This window comes from Garra rufa, chromosome 14 (assembly GCF_049309525.1).
Source record: "Garra rufa chromosome 14, GarRuf1.0, whole genome shotgun sequence".
Classification (NCBI taxonomy): Eukaryota; Metazoa; Chordata; class Actinopteri; order Cypriniformes; family Cyprinidae; genus Garra; species Garra rufa.
In genome coordinates this window covers 5,716,533-5,735,499 of record NC_133374.1, presented here as the reverse complement: position 1 = coordinate 5,735,499, position 18,967 = coordinate 5,716,533, and the positions used below count along the sequence as shown (strand labels likewise).

Genomic DNA, 18,967 nt, shown 5'->3' with positions numbered 1-18,967 from the left:
GGTAATTCAGACTTTTATATTGACGGAAATAGTAGTAGAGCTTTTATTTTGAAGGAAAACTCCAGCTTTGGTATAAAAACACGTCTCACTACAAATCTAATGAAATGCTGTAATCACCTGCCACCAAAATAAAGCATAACTGGTGGTTGTTGCGTTCTCAAATGTGCGCTAAACTCACAGCAGATGCAATAAACAAGTTCACTGCATTCATTCACTGTTAACTGAGCCATTCTGAGACACGAAAAACACCGGATCGTGAGGTGATCACATGAACAAATGCACACTTCGCTTTGAAACACACAGCAAAAACAGTTTTGATGGAGGGATTAAGCCAGATTGTGCTTTCAGATTTAGTTTGACCCAAAACCCAACTTTAAAGACAGGTTAATGCGTTTTTCTTCATTTTAGTTTTTGAAATGAAAATCAAATTGATTTGAGTGACTATGTATAAATGATCAATTTAGGTGGTGAGTAATTATTATTTATTGGGTGAGCTGTTCCTTTAACTCTTTTTGGTGCTGTGAGCCGAGAACATCAGTTTGCTTGTTCGAGTCAGTATGATGATGCATTTGCTTAGGCTTTTTCTAAAGACTTATACCTGCTAAAGCGAATGAAAAGAAACAACAGTAGCACTAATGAATATTCCTTTCAAAGGACTGCTGCTTTCCAGAATCACCATGGGAAATCATCTAATGGGAAAAGAATAAGAATCTAGTAAACATTATTCAGTAAGCAGTAACATTAATACCTAGACTATTATCCTGACAGAGCAGCATGTTGTTATGCTTTTATACAATTTATTTTTTTTTCTGTGTTGATATGAGCGGGTTTCAGGTAATCAGAAAACATAATATAGATGGATTTTATTTGTCATTTGCTTCAGATAGAAATCACTTAGTCATTCAACCAGACCTTTCAATACATTAGTTCAGTTAGTCCGGTCTACTGAGATACACTGACAGTTGATGGATTTAAGGGGGAAATAGTATTTAATTAGCCGTTTTGTTTATTGTTGGGTTTTTTAAGAGGAGTGTGGGTTGCAAAGCCAAAGGGTTGTTGATTTACGCGCCGTCATCACCATTGTGTCCTTGTCAAATGTTTTTAATAAAAGTGTCTCTTATAGTGGTGGAGTCATGCTATTTCTTACCAAATTCAAAAAAATCTAGCATTTCATGTACCCCTAAATGAATTTACATTAATTCTGTATAGCAAAATAGGTTTTTATAAATGCGTATGCCATGATTTGATTTGTATGCTTTTTGTTCCTTTTTTTTCCCCTTTTTTAAAAAATATTTTTCTAGGCTTTTTAAGTCATGTAGGTAATAAAAATAAATAAAATACTGCATATGCTACAAAATAATTGAAGTTTTGCAAAGGAAAATAAAAAAGCAGTTTGTTTCACTGCATATATATATATATATATATATATATATATATATATATATATATATATATATATATTATTTTATTTTTTATTTTTTTGGGATTTTTTAATTAACTTTTTTCAGTCATTTTCCTCAATTATTTTGTAGCAAACCAAAATAAATAATTGCAAAATATAAAATAAACAATGAGTTTGCAACATATTTTCCTTGGGCATAGCCCCTAATTTATTTGCAACACTGCTTTTATTTTGCGTTTCAGTCATGTGAAAGCTTGTATTTCCCTTTTGCGCTTTGTTTCTGCACATTTCACTTTCTGGCATTGTTTGACATGGGGGTGGAGACAAGGGAGCTTTGTTAAAAAAATCTGTTAATGGCATGGAAAATATGTGTTGCAAAATCATAAATGCATTTATATATTGCATTTTTTTTTGCAAAACTTCTTTTTCCTCACAATACTTAATTTTTCTTTGCAATTCTGTTTTTGTTTAAAACTTTTTTTTCGCAATACTTTATTTGTGACCCTGGACCACAAAACCAGTCTTACGTAGCACAGATATATTTGTAGCAATAGCCAAAAATACATTGTTTCGGTCAAAATGATCGATTTTTCTTTCATGACAAAAAAATCATTCGGGGTAAAGATCATGTTCCAACCATAAATATATCAAAACATAATTTTTGATTAGTAATATGCATTCCTAAGAACTTCATTTAGACCACTTCAAAGGTGATTTTTGCAATATTTAGATTTTTTCTTTTTTGCACCTTCAGATTCCAGATTTTATATATCTCAGCCAAATATTGTCCTATCTCAATTTTAGTAAATTGACCCTTATGACTGGTTTTGTGGTCCAGGGTCACATTTTCTTTAGCAGTTCTTTATTTTTGTTTGCAAAAAGCACATTTATTTTTTTCTAAATTCCAAAACTTTATTTTCTTTTGCAATACTTTAATTCTTTTGCAAGTACTGTAAATGTGGCCCTGTCTTGACTCAGTAATATTTAAGGGGCTAAAAACGAAACATTAAATACTTATATGGTATTAAATTAGAGTTAACACAGTGTTATCTTTGTAGCGATGATTAGGTGCATTTACTTAGCATTATAACATATACTATTAAGTATTTTAATACTTCTAAAATATCTTATGTAATTTATTCACATATTTTATTACAAAAAATATAACTAATTTGTGCAAAAATGAGACAATACAGTTGCTTGATACGGCCCACAGGCTTAAATCTACAGACCTTAACTCACCGAGACGTTGGATTGTCCGATGTTTGCCGATGTTGCACGAGTCCCTGCCATGTGCTGCATCGGAAGTATCGCGGCAAATGTTCCGAGCTAACAACTATTTCTCTTTCAGCTTTACACGGTTCTTTCTCTAGGAGGCGCTTTGCGGCTCAGAATGCTATTCTTCCATCTACCTCTATTCATATCCTATGACATCTTCTCTTTTTGGAGATGTTAGAAATCTTAAACATTTGAATTTATGTATTACTATCTGTTTTATTGATGGAATTCCGCTACAGTAATTCATTAGAAAGTTATCCAGCTCAATTTATTAATCATAAGCGATTGTGATTGGTCCACCCTGACATACGATGAGAAAAGTAACAGTTATCACGTGACCGCATCTATTTGAACAGTTTTAAAACAACAATTAATTGATTTTATATTGAATGATGACGCAGAACTTTAATAGCCATAACATTTAAAAATACACAGTGAGTCGTTAAAATAATAAATACAACCATTTTAAACACCATCTTAATTCTCAGTGCCGTTCTACTCACTCATTTCTGTTTCTGCGGTCGAGAAGTTCGCGAATTTTCCCGAACGTCTTCCGTGAGTTTCCGGCGGAGGAAAGACTACACGCACACGCCATACATTAAAGCCGAACGGAGTGCAATATATATTAAAATAGACTGTTATTACGGGTTTTAAATACTTGATTTGTGTCCTTAAGCGTCTGTCATGTCCGTGTTGTGTTATAATAAAGGCTGCGGGCAGCGGTTTGATCCAGAAAGCAATCCTGAAGGTGAGTGTTTGTTGTGCGCCTCGATTTCTGAAGTTAATTCATAATCTAAAGTGATGTTCATTAATTGTTTTCCACGCTATTTAATATTAACCTTCATATTGTTACGTTTCATTGAGCTTACATGGCTCTGGTTTCCTGTCTGTGCTTTGAGGTACACAATGGAGCCAGAAATATAACTGTTATTCATATGCGGTGCTGTTAATGCGTAAATATAAATATTGTCTTGCTTTGTTCAATGTTTATGGGTTCGTACCTTACAGTCTATGCTTCGTACATGTATGTTATTCTGAATTGAGCAGAATTGCATAGACCGCTTTTTAAATGCAGTGAATTATGTGCTGTGCTTATCAGTGGCTCTAATGTTATAAAACACTGCTAGATACTTTCATTTGGAAGTCGTTAACAGACATTATATAATGTATAATAGATGATAGTTTATGGGAATTGCACGTAACTTAAGCATTAGAATTTGCTTTACAAAAAAAATCCCTAAAATGTCAGTTTGTATCAATGAATGATCTATTAGGCAGAAAATTCAAAACAAGATTTTGTTTAAATTGGTTAATATGGTATTTTTCATAGCATGCCACTGCACTGACACTGCTATTTATATTATAAAGTGTTACCCAAGTTTGTTTAATTGTAGAGATTTTTGTGTGATGTGTATTTGATATTGAAATGCTTAAAGTACAGTGTACTTGTGCTGAAAAATACAGTAATTTTACAGAAAAACTTTAAACACTGGATGTAAAAAATGTGTATAAAATAACAATAAAAATTATAAAAAATAAACAAATATAAATAAATAGATAAAATAAAATAAAAATATTTTTAGATTTTACAGAAAATCCTCAAAACACTGGATGTAAAAATTTGTATAATAACTAATAAAAATAAAATAGTTAAATATTTAAAAATAAACAAACATAAATAAATAGATAAAATAATATATTTTTAGATTTTGCTTCATGATTCAGTGACTAATTCAGGAAAAGTGCACTGAAGAAAAAAATAATAAATATAAATGAAATAATACAAATACCCAGATACTTTGGTGTTCAAAAGTTTGGGATCTACGATTTTTAGATTTTAGTTTTTAATTTTTTTAAAGGAATTTCTGAAATGTTTGATGAATTAATAGTTTAAAAGTACAACACTTATTTTAAATACCTTTTCTAACAATATAAGACTTTACTAGCCATTTTGATTAACTTAACACATCCTTGCTGAATAAAATTATTAATTTCTGTAAAAAAAGCACTACCCCCAAACCTTTGAACAATAGTGTATATTGTTAAAAAAGATTTCTATTTTAAATAAATGCTGTTCTTTTTGACATTTTCAGATTCAGCCGTGCATCATATTAAAATATTACACCGTTTTTTAAATTGCAACAATATTTCACAATAATTTTTTTCCCTATATTTTCAATCATATGCAGCCTTGATGAGCATAAGACCCTTCTATTAAAAACACTAAAAATCTTACTGACCCCTTATATTATATACAACTTTTGAATGGCAGTGTATATATAAACCAAGTAATATTACATTAACATAGTGATAATAATAATATCATTGGATGAAATCACATGCTAGGTTTACATTACATTAGTTTTAAGTGTAAAGTCATGTTTTGCAGATGCATGTACATACCATCCTGGAGTCCCTGTGTTTCACGACGCTCTAAAGGTGAGTGTTTAAATATCGCGGATGTGAAAAATATTTATGGGTCAAAGACAAAGTGTAACATTGCTTTAATTTGTTGCTGTTTTTCAGAAAATATTTTAAAGTTTTCTGTTTAATTTAATTGCATTTTTGTTTTTGCTTTTCTGTGCGAAAAATAAATATCATACATTTTTCCCTAATTAACAGAAGACACCCACTAAAATGTCATTTGGTGTAACAATCTTCTCAGGCATATTTACAACAAAAATCTAATTATGACATATTAAAAGATGGATTACTTTCACCCCAAATATTAATTAGTTGTAATTCTCTGTTTTTTTAAATATTTAAAACACAATAAATTAAATATGCTCCTTATTCTTTTATATATTTTAATATGTACAAGTCAGAAGAAGTATGTTATTTGAATTTTTACACAAATATTGTGTTACACTGAACGACAATGTAACATTATTTAAAGCAAATTTTGACATTTTGGTCTCCAAAAACGTAAAACTTAGAAGTAGACACTTTACTTACATTTAATGTGCATTTTAGGGTCATAAATCACTTTTGTAAATTTCTTTTGATGTGGACATCTTAACGTCTTTGACCCTTATGCAAATAATTATTACCTGCATATTGCAGTATAGCAGTAATAAAAATATGTATTCTCACACACTTCCTTTGCACAATTGCAAGTGCAGTATTGAGGAAATATTTGTATTGTTCTGGTTTTCATTTAAAGATATTCGAAGGAATTCGTCTTACTTTATGTATCTCTTGATTTCTTCAGGGTTGGTCGTGTTGTAAGAGGCGGACGACAGACTTCTCGGATTTTCTTAGTATTGCAGTAAGTGGCTCAGATCCTCTATAGAAAACATGTTGCTCTCAGATTTCACTTGTTTCATGTTTAGTCGAAATTGTATACTCAATATTATACACATGTCTGAATACAACACAAAAGAAAATAAATCATTCTTAAGTTATTCCGCATTTTGCATTTGTGTTCCTTTATTCTCAAACAGTTCTTTTTGAAAAAAAAAAAGCCAAGTCAAATTCTAATCAGATATCAGAACCGATTCTATCATTAAAATAAAGCAATAAAATATGCTTCCATGCATGTCTCATCTGGATGTGCCGCATCTCATCATTGAAATACCGGCATGTGCTTTTTCTCAGGGCTGCACTAAAGGTCCTCATAACAATGAGAAGCCGGTGGAGCCTGTGAAACCAGACGTAAAGGTCTCAGGAGAGAAGAAAGAGCTGGAGGATCTCAAACCCAAGTTTAATGAGTACATCATTCAGGCGCCCAAACCGCTGGAGTCCATACAGAGACCCAGGTAACTCCCCGTCTTCGTCAAATATCATCAGTTTCATATTTAATGAATTGTGCAACATCGACTGAATTAAATTAAAGAATAACTATTGCCAAAATGCAACCTTGGCTGTTTACTGTAAACGAGACAAACTTATATCTAAAAGCATAATTACAACAAACGAGCCGTTTTTGAGATTGACTGGGATTCGTTTTGTGGTCAGTGGCCGGTGAATGGGAATACTAGGGGCATAAATTTGAGTGCATCAAAATCGATATTTTTTCAACACTAAGAAGGCTCGACACACCATGAAACTTTGCTCGAAGTATCGCCTGGGTCTCTACACATGAACTCCAGCAATGAGAACATTGTTTGTGTACACAGAGTTTACTAAAAAGAACGTTTTTGAACAACTCACTTTCACTGTTTGAGTTTCCGCTCGCGGCCGTCTTGCCAGTCAAGAAGTGTCCATCTCCGAATGCGAGGATGGATAGCTTCTAAAGCATATTTCCATATAAATGCACGGCTAATTCATTGTTTTGTCGCAAGTGAAAAACAATATTAACCTTCTAGTTGTAAAAAGAGCCTCATATAAGCCTAATATTTCGTCCTATGGAGTCCATTCATTCGTATTCGGAGATCGACACTTCTTGACTGGCAAGACGGCTGCGAGCGGAAACTCAAACAGCGAAAGTGAGTTGTTCAAAACCTTTCTTTTTAGTAAACTAAACTCTGTGTACACAAACAATGTTCTCAATGCTGGAGTTCATGTAGAGACCCAGGCGATACTTCGAGCAAAGTTTTATGGTGTGTCGAGCCTTCTTAGTGTTGTAAAAATATCGATTTTGATGCGCTCAAAGTTATGCCCCTAGTACTCCCATTCACCGGCCATTGACCACAAAACTAAATCACGGTCAATCTCAAAAACGGCTCGTTTGTTGTAATTATGCTTTTAGATATAAGTTTGTCTCGTTTACAGTACAAAAAACAGCCCAGGTTGCATTTTGGCAATAGTTATCCTTTAACACTGTTATTTTATTCTGCTTTATAAATAAATGAGACTTGACTGTGTTTCAGCTCTGATGAGCCGCTGGTGGAGCTGCAGAGGAAAGTAGCTCCATCTCTCAGCCAAGCGCTCGAGAAGCTCAGACTCGCAGGTGCTGATCAGCCTGAAGAAAAAGGTAATGTTACACCATAATAAGCTTCTAGATTTATTTCATTTTATTTAAACCCATACTGAATTGTGACCCCCAGACCACAAAACCAGTCATAAGTAGGATGGGTATATTTGTAGCAATAGCCAAAAATACATGGTATGGGTCAAAATGATAAAATTTTCTTTTATGCCAAAATCATTAAGATATTAAATAGTGGTGGGCCGTTATCGGTGTTAACGTGCTGCGTTAACGTGAAACTCTTATCGTGCGATAAAAAAAATACCGCCGTTAATCTATTCTCAAATTTGGGTTGGGAGCTGGGTCTAAACTACGCAAGCTATGATGACTTTCACCTTGATAGTTTAACGCGGATGTATACCGAAGAAGACTATAGAATATGGTCGCGCGTTTAAGTCTCCTCCGCCAAAACACAGACGGGATCGCGTCGTCCTCCATTCATAAAAACCGAATCTACTATAGCAAAATGCCACGTGAATTCGTCGTTTTTTGGATTCAGAAATCAAATGTTGGTCTGTCACTTAATTCAAATCGGGATATGGACTAGTGCAGTGGTTCTCAATCCTGGTCCTGGAGGACCCCTGCTCTGCACATTTTGCATGTCTCCCTGATTGAGATCATCAGCTCATGAGGAGAGAGATCCATGAACTGAACTAACAAGCTGAAGATCTCAATCAGGTGTGTTAAATAAGAGAGACATGCAAAATGTGCAGAGCAGGGGTCCTCCAGGACCAGGATTGAGAACCACTGGACTAGTGTATGTGAAAACTGAAATGCAAAAAGACCGTTTTAATTTGAATCCGTTTGCCTAGCTGTATGTGCATGGCGGAGACAAGCTTTTACTAAACGCATACTAAAACACACGTGACGCTCCCGGTAATTTTTGGCATTTTCATCTCACATGAACAGATAAACTCAATCTCCAAAACTGCTGTGAGTGTCACTTTTACCGTTTCATTTGAGAAAACTAGCATCATATCATACTGTATACACAGAAACTTCACGGCAACCTGTCAAAATAAAAGTACGGTGTAACATGTAATGGGTTGGGTAGGTGTCGACGTTAAAAAAAAAAACACAATCTAATAGGGAGAAAAAATTATTTCATTGTTAGTTAGTTAGTAAACACAAGTACATCTAATTGAACATAATTTATTTTCATCAACAAATTATCATAGAACAGCTTTATGAGCTTTATGATCCATTCAAGACTTACTTTTAGTCATTATTTGGGTAGCACACATATTCTGAATGCCTTCAGCAGAATTCAAATTAGCCATTTTAATCTAGATTAATCTAGATTAATTCCAAGATTTAATCTAGATTAATTCCAAGATTTAATCTAGATTAATTCCAAGATTTAATCTAGATTAATCTAGATTAAAAAAATTAATCTATGCCCACCCCTAATATTAAATAAAGATTATGTTCCATGTAGAAATTTTGTAACTTCATTTGGACAACTTTAAAGGCAATTTTCTCAATATTTGATTTTTTTTTTGAACCCTCAGGTTGCATTTTTTTAATTTTTAAACCATACATCAATGGAAAGCTTATTTATTCAGCTTTAAGATGATGTATAAATCTCAATTCTAAAAAATTGACCCTTATGACTGGTTTTGTGGTCCAGGGTTACAATTTATGTATTTCCAATAAGTTGTGAATGGAATAAATATATTCATAACACATATGAATCCAGTTGCAAGTAGTTTTATTCTGAAAATATAAATGATAAAAGATGTCAAATTTTTCAAGTCTTCTTTGACAGTAAAACACATTTTATTAAAGTAACCTGCTTTAAATGATACTAGCAAACTATGAAATTAAAAAAAATCCTTAAATATTAGATTTTTTTTACTAAAATATCAAATTGAAATGTGTATGGAATTGTTCTTTTTATTTATCTTTTTTATTAAATGTTTTGATCTTGGTACTCTTGAGTTTGCCATGAATATTGATTTTTTAATACTGATGTCCGTCAAAAATAAAATATAAATAAATGAACAATTTATACTATATAAAGCATATTTAAAATGATTAAAAAAACAAGTTTTTTGAACAGTAACATTTACATTTTTTTTTAAAGAATTCTCTTCTGCTCACCAAGTCTGCATTTATTTAATCCAAAATAGAGCAAAAACAGCGATACTGTGAAATATTTCTGTTATCTAAGATAACTGTTTTCTATTTGCATATTTTTTAATTTAATTTATACTTGTGATCACAGCAACACATTTAGCATCATTACTCCAGTCTTCAGTGTCACATGATCCTTCAGAAATCATTCTAATATGCTGATTTGCGGTTCAATAATAATAATTATTATTATTATCAAAATTTAAAACAGTCGTGTGATTTTTTTTTTTTTTTTTTTTTTTTCAAGATTCTTTGATGAATAGAAAGATCCAAAGGTCAGCATTTATCTGAAATAGCTTTTGTAACATTATACACTATTTATGGGGAAGAAATTATAGAAATGAATACTTTTATTTAGCAAGGATGCTTTAAATTGATCAAAGGTGATGATAAAGACATGGATAATGTTACAAAAGATTTCTATTTCGGATAAATGCTGTTCTTCTGAACTTTCTATTCATCAAAGAAACCTGCTGTTTTCAACTTAATAAAAAAAATGTTTTTGAGCCACAAATCATCATATTAAAATAATTTGTGAAGGATCATGTGACTGGAGTACAGTTGCTAATAACTCAGCTTTAATCATAGGAATAAATTACATTTTAAAATATATTCCAATAGAAAACAGTTATTTTAAATTGTAAATATTTTTTTTTTCTGTACTTTGGATCAAATATATGCAGAATTGGTGAACAGTACAGACTTATTAAAAAAAAACAAAAAAAACATTGAAAATCTGACTGGTAGTGAATATAAACTAAATGTAAGTAAATTCTCATTGTATTTGGCCACATGGCTTCACATGCAAAACCCGAAATGCATGCATTTTTGATTTCCAGATGAGGAAGGAGGTGAAGTCAAAATTGGGACAACATGTAAAAACGGAGGCTGCACGAAGGTTAGAAAAACATTTTTGAATTCATTATGCACTGAAATAACAGTTTTTGGTAACACTTTACAGTAAGGTCTCATTAGTTAGATTTAGTTAATGCATTAACAATGAGCAATACATTTGTTATAGCTCCTTTTTTACATAATAATATTAACGGGTACAACTTTAGATTTTAAAAATATGTTTCATTATTAGTTAACATATTAAACTAATGTTAAGAAATGCAACCATATTGTAAACTATAATGAAATAAGCATACTAATATTATGCCATCCTGATTATCAGACATACAATGGACCAAAGACAGACGAGGAGGTGTGTTTATATCATCCTGGGGTGCCCATCTTCCACGAAGGGTGAGAAGCAATTACAGTATGAGCGACAGTTAACAGGCATCGTTTTATCTTTTTTGATAGTGTTTAATGTACCTGCATCTATATTTGCATTTCAGTATGAAGTACTGGAGCTGCTGTAAGAGGAAGACATCAGATTTCAACTCCTTCCTGTCTCAGGAGGGCTGTAATAAAGGATCACACCAGTGGAGGAAAGACACGGTGAGCTGTGCAATCACATAAACACAGGTCAGGATGATGTGATGTAGAACAGCTCTCAAATGCATGATGTTTGTTTCCCTTCAGGGTAAGAAAGTGGCTCCATGTAGGTTTGATTGGCACCAGACAGGAAGTCATGTGACCATGTCTATCTATGCAAAGAACTCGAACCCTGAGCTCTGTTCTGTGGAAGCCAACAGCACCTCGGTGAGTGTTTGATAGAGTACATGTATGTGACCCTGGACCACAAAACCAGTCTTAAGTAGCACGGGTATATTTGTAGCAATAGCCAAAAATACATTGTATGGGTCAAAATTATCGATTTTTATTTACTGCCAAAAATCATTAGGATATTAAGTAAAGATCATGTTCCATGAAGGTATCTTGTAAATTTCCTACCGTAAATATATCAAAACTTAATTTTTGGTTAGTAATATGCATTGCTATAAACTTCATTTAGACCACATTAAAGGCAATTTTTTTTTTGCACCCTCTGATTCCAGATTTTCAAATAGTTGTATCTCAGACAAACATTGTCCCATTTTAACTAACAATATATCAATGGAAAGCTTATTTATTCAGATTTACCCGAATGACTGGTTTTTAACCAGTCATAATTGTCAAAATTGCTTAAGTGCTTGAAATTACTTTGAAGAAACACGTGTTTTTTGTAAAATGTAAGTATTAAAACTTGTCTTTGTTAATTGGATGAAGCTACAATAAAATATAAATTTTTAAAAAATCATACATTTTAAAAAAAAAAATTTTTACATTTTAAACAGATTTCTTTAAAAAGTATAAAAATAGTAAAAAAAACAACTAAAATGACTTTAGTATAAAAATGACTAAAACTGAAATAATAACGAAAACTAATAAAAAAAAATGACAATCACATAACAAAAATACAAAAATTAAAATGAAAACAGAACAACAAAACTTTTTCAAAAAAAAAAAGATTTAATATATTAATAAATACCCTGATAGCATATAAAGGATACTTAAACAACATTGGTAGACAAATATAAATAGTTCTGTATACAAATCTATTAGCAAATCTAACATTTAGATTTAAAGTATTATTGAATGGATGAGTTAAAATGTATATCAAAGGAAAACTAAATATAATTAACTTTTATTACATTTGTTTAACATATATTTCTAAGTGTACTCCTCTTTATTTTATATTTTGGGTTATATGACTATAGTTTTGTCCAAAATGGTTATAAAGAATGAGAAAGAAATGTGACTCTTGGACAACAAATCCAGTCATAAGGGTCCTTTAAAAAAAAAAAGAGATCAATACATTATTAATCTGAATAAATACACTTTCCATTGATGTATGGTTTGTTAGGATAGGACAATATTTGGCCGAGATACAACTATTTGAAAATCTGGAATCTGGGGGTGCAAAAAAATCTAAATATTAAGAAAATCACCTTTAAACGTGTCTAAATGAAGTTTTTAGCAATGCAAATTACTCAAAAAATAAGCTTTGATATTTACAGTAGGAAATTTACGAAATATCTTCGTGGAACATGATCTTTACTTAATATCCTAATGATTTTTGGCATAAAAGAAAAGCTGATCCTTTTGACCCATACAGTGTAATTTTAGCTATTGATACAAATATACCTTTGCTATTTAAGACTGGTTTTGTGGTCCAGGGTCACATTTAGCTTAAATGTAGCAGACATATGTTTTAATGTAGTATTGTCATTGTCGTGATATTGTTTATTGTTGTTTATTTTCTGTAATCGAGTTGATTTATGAATGAATATAATTTTTCGGCAGTTGAAAATCCATCTGATCTTTGAGGGAGATAAAGAGTTTGAGCTGAAGATGGATCTGTGGGGCGTGAGTATCATTAACCATCATTTGTCTGCTGTTAAACGACATTATATCATTGACACAGTATTATATTTTTATTAATGTTTTGAAGAAGTTTTATTTTGACCATTTTTTACATTTTTAAATATGTCTGTATAGCTTTTATAAATGATTATTTATGGTATTATTTGTTAATTTTATTTTTAGTTGGTTTGTACATCAAGTTAAACAAAATCTGTAATGTTGCTTTGGGAACTACCTAAACTACAGCAAATGCAAGTTTTTATGTATTTTATTTTAATGTACAAAAAAAAAGGTTTTATAGTTTTCATTTTACTTTTAGTTAACTACCACACCATTTTTTGTTCCTTGGATTATTTGGCTTTTTTGTCAATGAAATTTTTTACACTTGTAGTGAAAAGTCAGAATTTGTCTCACAGAATTTATGCTCTTAAAAACATTTTAGTCTAAAATTTTCCGCTTAAGTACTTCAAATAATTTTTTGTAAAATGCAAGTGTTAAAACTTTTTAATTGAATAAAGCTACAATAAAATATAGATGAAAAAATATTTTTAAAATTAAAATTTTAAAAAGATAAAGTTATAAAAAGGTATAAAAATGGCTAAAACTGAAGTAAGAATAACGAAAATGACTATGAAAATTAAAATGAAAAACGAAAATATAAAAATAAAAGCTTTCAAAAAGATTCAAAATATCAATTAAATACCATTATATCATTAAATATACTAATTGTTAATTTATATGCTAATAAATTGTTCCTATATAAGAATTTTTAGCAATTCTAACATTTTAAAGTATTTTTTATTAGATGAGTTGAACTGGATAGTGAAGGAAACGTAAATATAATTGACTCTTATTACATTTGTTTAACATGTATTCCCAAGTATACTCATGTTTAATGCTTATTTTAGTTTTATTATATGATTGTAGTATTTAAAATGTGCAAAATAGTCATAAAGAATGAGAAAGAAATGTGAGCCCTGGAACACAAAACCAGTCGTAATGGTCAATTTATTATTATTTTTTAAATAATGTATCCTTTAATGTATGGTTTGTTAGGAAAGGATAATATTTAACTGAGATACAACAAAATATTGAGAAAATCAACTTTAAAGTTGTCCAAATGAAGTTCTTCGCAATGCATATTACAAATCAAAAATTAATTTTTGATATATTCATGGTAGGAAATGTACAAGATATCTTCATGGAACCTGGTCTTTACTTCATATCCTAATGATTTTTGGCATAAAAGAAAAATCGATAAGTTTGACCCATGCAATGTATTTTTGGCTGTTCCTACAAATACACCTGTGCTGCTTAAGACTGGTTTTGTGGTCCAGGGCCACAAATAAGATGTATGCATTCAGGTCTGCAATTTTATTTTGTGAATTGCAGCCTTTAGATGGCGCTACAGCATAAATATGAGAAAAGCACAAAAGCATCACCGGTTTTGTCTCTCAAACTGAGACACAGCAAAACATTGAGATGAAACTCAAAGGTAATGATTCTGAAATGCACTTTGCTAATTTGACTGATTTCTGATCATGTCCATTGATAGGTAATTGACATCAGTAAGAGTGTCCTTAACATGATGGCCGCCAAAGTGGAGGTAGTCATGAAGAAGGCAGAGCCTATGTCCTGGGCCCGGCTGGACCTGCCGCCTCCAAAGCCTCAACCGACCAATGAGAAGACAGAGAATCAAGACGGAGAGAAAATGATTGCATAACAAACCAAACAGCACTCAGACTCAGACAGACAGCAGTGATCTGGACATCAACAAAACCTGCAGGTCTGTGTCACCATGCAGTCACTTTAGTTTACCACCCACTGTTTAACTAGGAAACAAAATGAGATTATTTATTTAATTGGAGTTCTTAAAGGAACACTCCAGTTTTTTGGAAATAGCCTCATTCTCCAACTCCCCCGAGTTAATAAGTTGAGTTTTACCGTTTTGAAACCAATTCAGCCGTTCTCCTGTTCTGGCGATATCACTTTTAGCATAGCTTAGCATAGATCATTGAATCCTATTAGACCAATAGCATCACGTTCAAAAATGACCGAGTTTCAATATTTGTCCTATTTAAAACTTGACTCTTCTGTAGTTATATCGTGTACTAAGACCGGTGGAAATGTAAAGCTGCGATATTCTAGGCTGATAAGATTAGGAACTACACTTCCATTCCGGCGTAATAGTCAAGGAAGTTTGCTGCCGTAATATGGCCGAAGCAGGCGCAGTATTATCAGAAATGAGTTCCCAGCTAGTTTAGCATTTTCACATGTACTGCTCCTGCTTCGGCCATATTACGACAGAAAACTTGACTATTACGCCCAAATGGGATTGTAGTTCCTACACTGCAAAAAATGCTTTTCTAGTCTTGTTTCCAGCCAAAATATCTAAAAATTCTTAAATCAAGAAGGATTTTCTAGACGAGTGAAAAACTCTTGTTTTCAGAAAAAACAAGTCAAAATTAAGTGAGTTTTTGGTTAGAACAAGCAAATTAATCTGCCAATGGGGTAAGCAAAAAATCTCATTTCAAACAGACAAAACAAGATTATTTTGCTTACTCCACTGGCAGATTATTTTGCTTGTTCTAAGCAAAAACTCTTAATTTTGACTTGTTTTTTCTGAAAACAAAGAAAAAGTGTTGTACTCATCTAGAAAATCCTTCTTGATTTAAGAGTTTTTTTATATTTTTGGCTGGAAACAAGACAAAAAAAACTAAGCTAGCAAAGCATTTTTTGCAGTGTAATGTTATCGGCCCAGTAAATCGCAGCTTTACATTTTTAGCTGGTCTTAGTACACGATATAACTACAGAAGAGTCAAGTTTTAAATAGGACAAATATGGAAACTCGTTGGTCATTTTTGAACTTGATGCTATTGGTCTAATAGGATTCAATGATCTATGCTAAGCTATGCTAAAAGTGATATCGCCAGAACAGGAGAACGGCTGAATGGATTTCAAAACGGTAAAACTCAACTTATTAACTCGGGGGGGGAGTTGGAGAATGAGCCTATTTCCAAAAAAAGTGGAGTGTTCCTTTAAAAATCTTATGAGAAGGATTCATGTCAGATGAGGACAACAGTAGACTATTTAAATGGATGTAAATGAAGCTGGGATCCAATATCCTAAATTATTATGAAGTTATCAATGGTCAAAATATAGTAAATATCAAACAAATGCAAAGATACCTAACTAATTATCTTCATCTGTTGAAGCTGATGCCAATTTGGTTTCACTCATCAGATTTCAAAAAAGTAGTTTTCTGCATATTTTTGCTTACTGTAAATTTGAAGAAATGCATTATTTTTGCCGCTAGATTCAACTAAAGTTCCTACTAATGTCTGTTTCTTGAAACGGTTTAACTGTATTAACTTTCAATATGACAATAAAATCAGTTTGGTCTAGCAATTCTTGCTTTCCTACTGTAAACATTTAAGTTAAATATCATTTTTGTGTGTTTTACTTCGAGCACCATCATTATTATGGGTTTTGCTGTCTATAATTTAGTTAATTCCTTTAGTAACGGGTGCTGTCAGCATTTAGACAAACAGATGTAGTTCTTTTTGTTGCTTTCTTCCATTCCATGGTGTCTGAAGATTCACAGCGTTTTGAATTCTTGTAATTTCAATTTCTTATCATGCACTTTCACCTACAATGTCACTCCTCACTCTGTGTTGCCCTGAATGTAGAGAAGAGAAAATAAACCATGCATGAACACATGCTGTGTAGACTTACTCAGGTTCGACTCAGATCCGACAAAAAAAGAGCAGTAAATCGCTGAAAAATAGAGTCCAATATCTTTATTTGCCTATGATGAATTGATCTTTTATGACACTGTCTCATGTTACTGTAAACATTAAATTTATGTACTGTATCTTTTAAATTTGTCTTTCTGTCCGATTATTCAGTCTAACTTCAGGTAATTTTTTTACTGCATCTTTTCTAAAAAAAACAAAAAAACATGCATTTTAAATGATTACAACTTCATACTGAATGAAAATGATTTGTATAACCAGTTTATTTAATGTTCATGGTTCATTGATTTTTTTTTTCCTATTATGACATTACATGCAAAAATGTATGGAAGTCCATTTCCGCTACTGAATAACAAATAAAAAAAGGTTATTGCGACTATTTATCTCACAATTCTGACTTTTTTCTCAGAAAATTGTGATAGAAACTCGCAATTGTGAAAAAATAAATAAATAAACTGATAAATAAAGTCAGAATTACGTGAAATTAAATTTGCGATTGCAAGAAAGAGTCAGAACTGTGCGATAAAAAGTCACAATTGCAAGTTATAAAGTAAGAATGGCAAAATATAAACTCGCAGAAATAAACAAACTGAGAAATAAAGTCAGAATTGCGAGAAAAAGTCAGAATTGCAAGTTTATATCTCATTTTTTGCAATTCTAACTTTTTTCTCAGAATTGTGAGAAATAAACTTACAATTACGAGTTAAAATGGCAGAATTGAGGAATATAAACTCACAATTGTGAGAAATTAAGTCAGATTCTTGCAATTCTGACTTTTTTTCTCAGACATGTGAGATTTAATCTTGCAATTGCGAGTTATAAAGTCAGAATTGCGAGATATAAACTCACAGAAATAAAAAAAAATTACTGAGAAGTGAAGTCAGAATTGCTTGAAATAAAAATTTTAATTGCGAGAATTGTTTTTTTTTTTTTGCCTTTCTGTCCGATTATTTTATCTAACTTCAGGTCATTTTTACTTCATCTTTGCTCAAAATAAGCATTTTAAATGATTACAACCTCACAATGAATGAAAATGATTTGTACAACCAGTTTATTTAATGTTCATGATTTCCATTTTGACAATACATGCAAAATGTATGAAAGCCCATTCCTGCCACTGAACAAAAATAAAAAAAGGTTATTGTGACTACTTATCTCACAATTCTGACTTTTTTTTTTTTCAGAAATTCGTGATACAAACTCACAATTCTTTATTTTTTCTCAGAATCGTGAAATATAAAGTTGCAACTGTGAGTTATAAAGTCAGAATTGAGAGGCATCGTGAAATATAAAGTCAGAATTGGGAAATAAAATAAACTCTAAGAAATTAAGTCAGAATTGCATGAAATAAAATATGCAATTGCGAAAAAAAGTTGAGTTGCGAGTTAAGTCAGAATTGTGAGATATAAACTCGCAACTCTGAGAAATGAAGTCAGAACTGTAAAAGTCGCAATTGTGAGTTATATAGTCAGAATTGCATGATATAAACTCGCAATTCTAAGAAATGAAGTCAGAACTAAGTCAGAAATAAATAAAATAAACTTGTGAAATTAAATTTAAAGTCAGAATTGAGTGAAATAAACTTTGCAATTGCAAGTTATAAAGTCAGAATTTTGTTATAAACTCTGAATTTTATGAACATCAGTCTTTTTTTCTCCTCAGAAATAGACTTCAATTGCGAGATTTTGTCTCAGTTCCCTGAAGAAAGTCAGAATTGCGAGATACAAACTCGTAATTGCGAAAAAAGGTCAAAATTGCAAGTTCATATCTCACAATTGTAATATTATATCTTGCAATTCTGACTTTTTAACTCACAATTTTGAGTTTACATCTCAGTCCTGAGGAAAAAAGGCAGAATTGCGAGATAAAAGGTGGCAATTACTTTTTTTATTTTTTATTCAGTAGCAGAAATGGGCTTCCATAAAAATGTGATGATTTATGCAAGATTTACAAGTGATACGTCAACTGTTGCTTTCATAATTGACAGTAATTCATTCAGCGTGTTTCACATATGAGGTCAAATGCTCACAATTTTACAACAGTTTTAACACAATGAAATGTGCTTAGGGTTGTTAATATAACATTGCAGCCAGTCCTAAATTGTTTTAAATTAAGGCAATTAATGCCATCCCTGCAATTTGTCCACTGCAAATCTCTTTGGATGAAAGACATCTGCTTAAAGGAGCAGTTGAC

At 31.6% G+C, this 18,967-nt stretch overlaps 1 protein-coding gene across 1 annotated transcript; it reads left to right on the top strand.

Annotated features, from left to right (window-relative positions):
• The first annotated feature begins 3,254 nt into the window (after window positions 1-3,254).
• Window positions 3,255-14,935, top strand: chordc1a (cysteine and histidine-rich domain (CHORD) containing 1a). Its single transcript, XM_073817899.1, has 11 exons — window positions 3,255-3,428; window positions 5,070-5,119; window positions 5,892-5,948; window positions 6,278-6,438; window positions 7,492-7,595; window positions 10,565-10,623; window positions 10,903-10,973; window positions 11,069-11,171; window positions 11,256-11,375; window positions 12,960-13,022; window positions 14,575-14,935. Exons 1-11 carry the CDS (start codon window positions 3,365-3,367, stop codon window positions 14,740-14,742), a joined length of 1,020 nt encoding a protein of 339 aa, XP_073674000.1. The 5' UTR covers window positions 3,255-3,364; the 3' UTR covers window positions 14,743-14,935.
• Window positions 14,936-18,967: the final 4,032 nt, after the last annotated feature.

Bases quoted from the DNA above. Each gene is read 5' to 3' on its own strand.
- chordc1a (XM_073817899.1), top strand. From the start codon at position 3,365: ATGTCCGTGTTGTGTTATAATAAAGGCTGCGGGCAGCGGTTTGATCCA. The intron at 3,429-5,069 runs GTGAGTGTTTGT...CATGTTTTGCAG, and splicing joins TCCAGAAAGCAATCCTGAAG to ATGCATGTACATACCATCCT. The intron at 6,439-7,491 runs GTAACTCCCCGT...ACTGTGTTTCAG, and splicing joins GAGTCCATACAGAGACCCAG to CTCTGATGAGCCGCTGGTGG.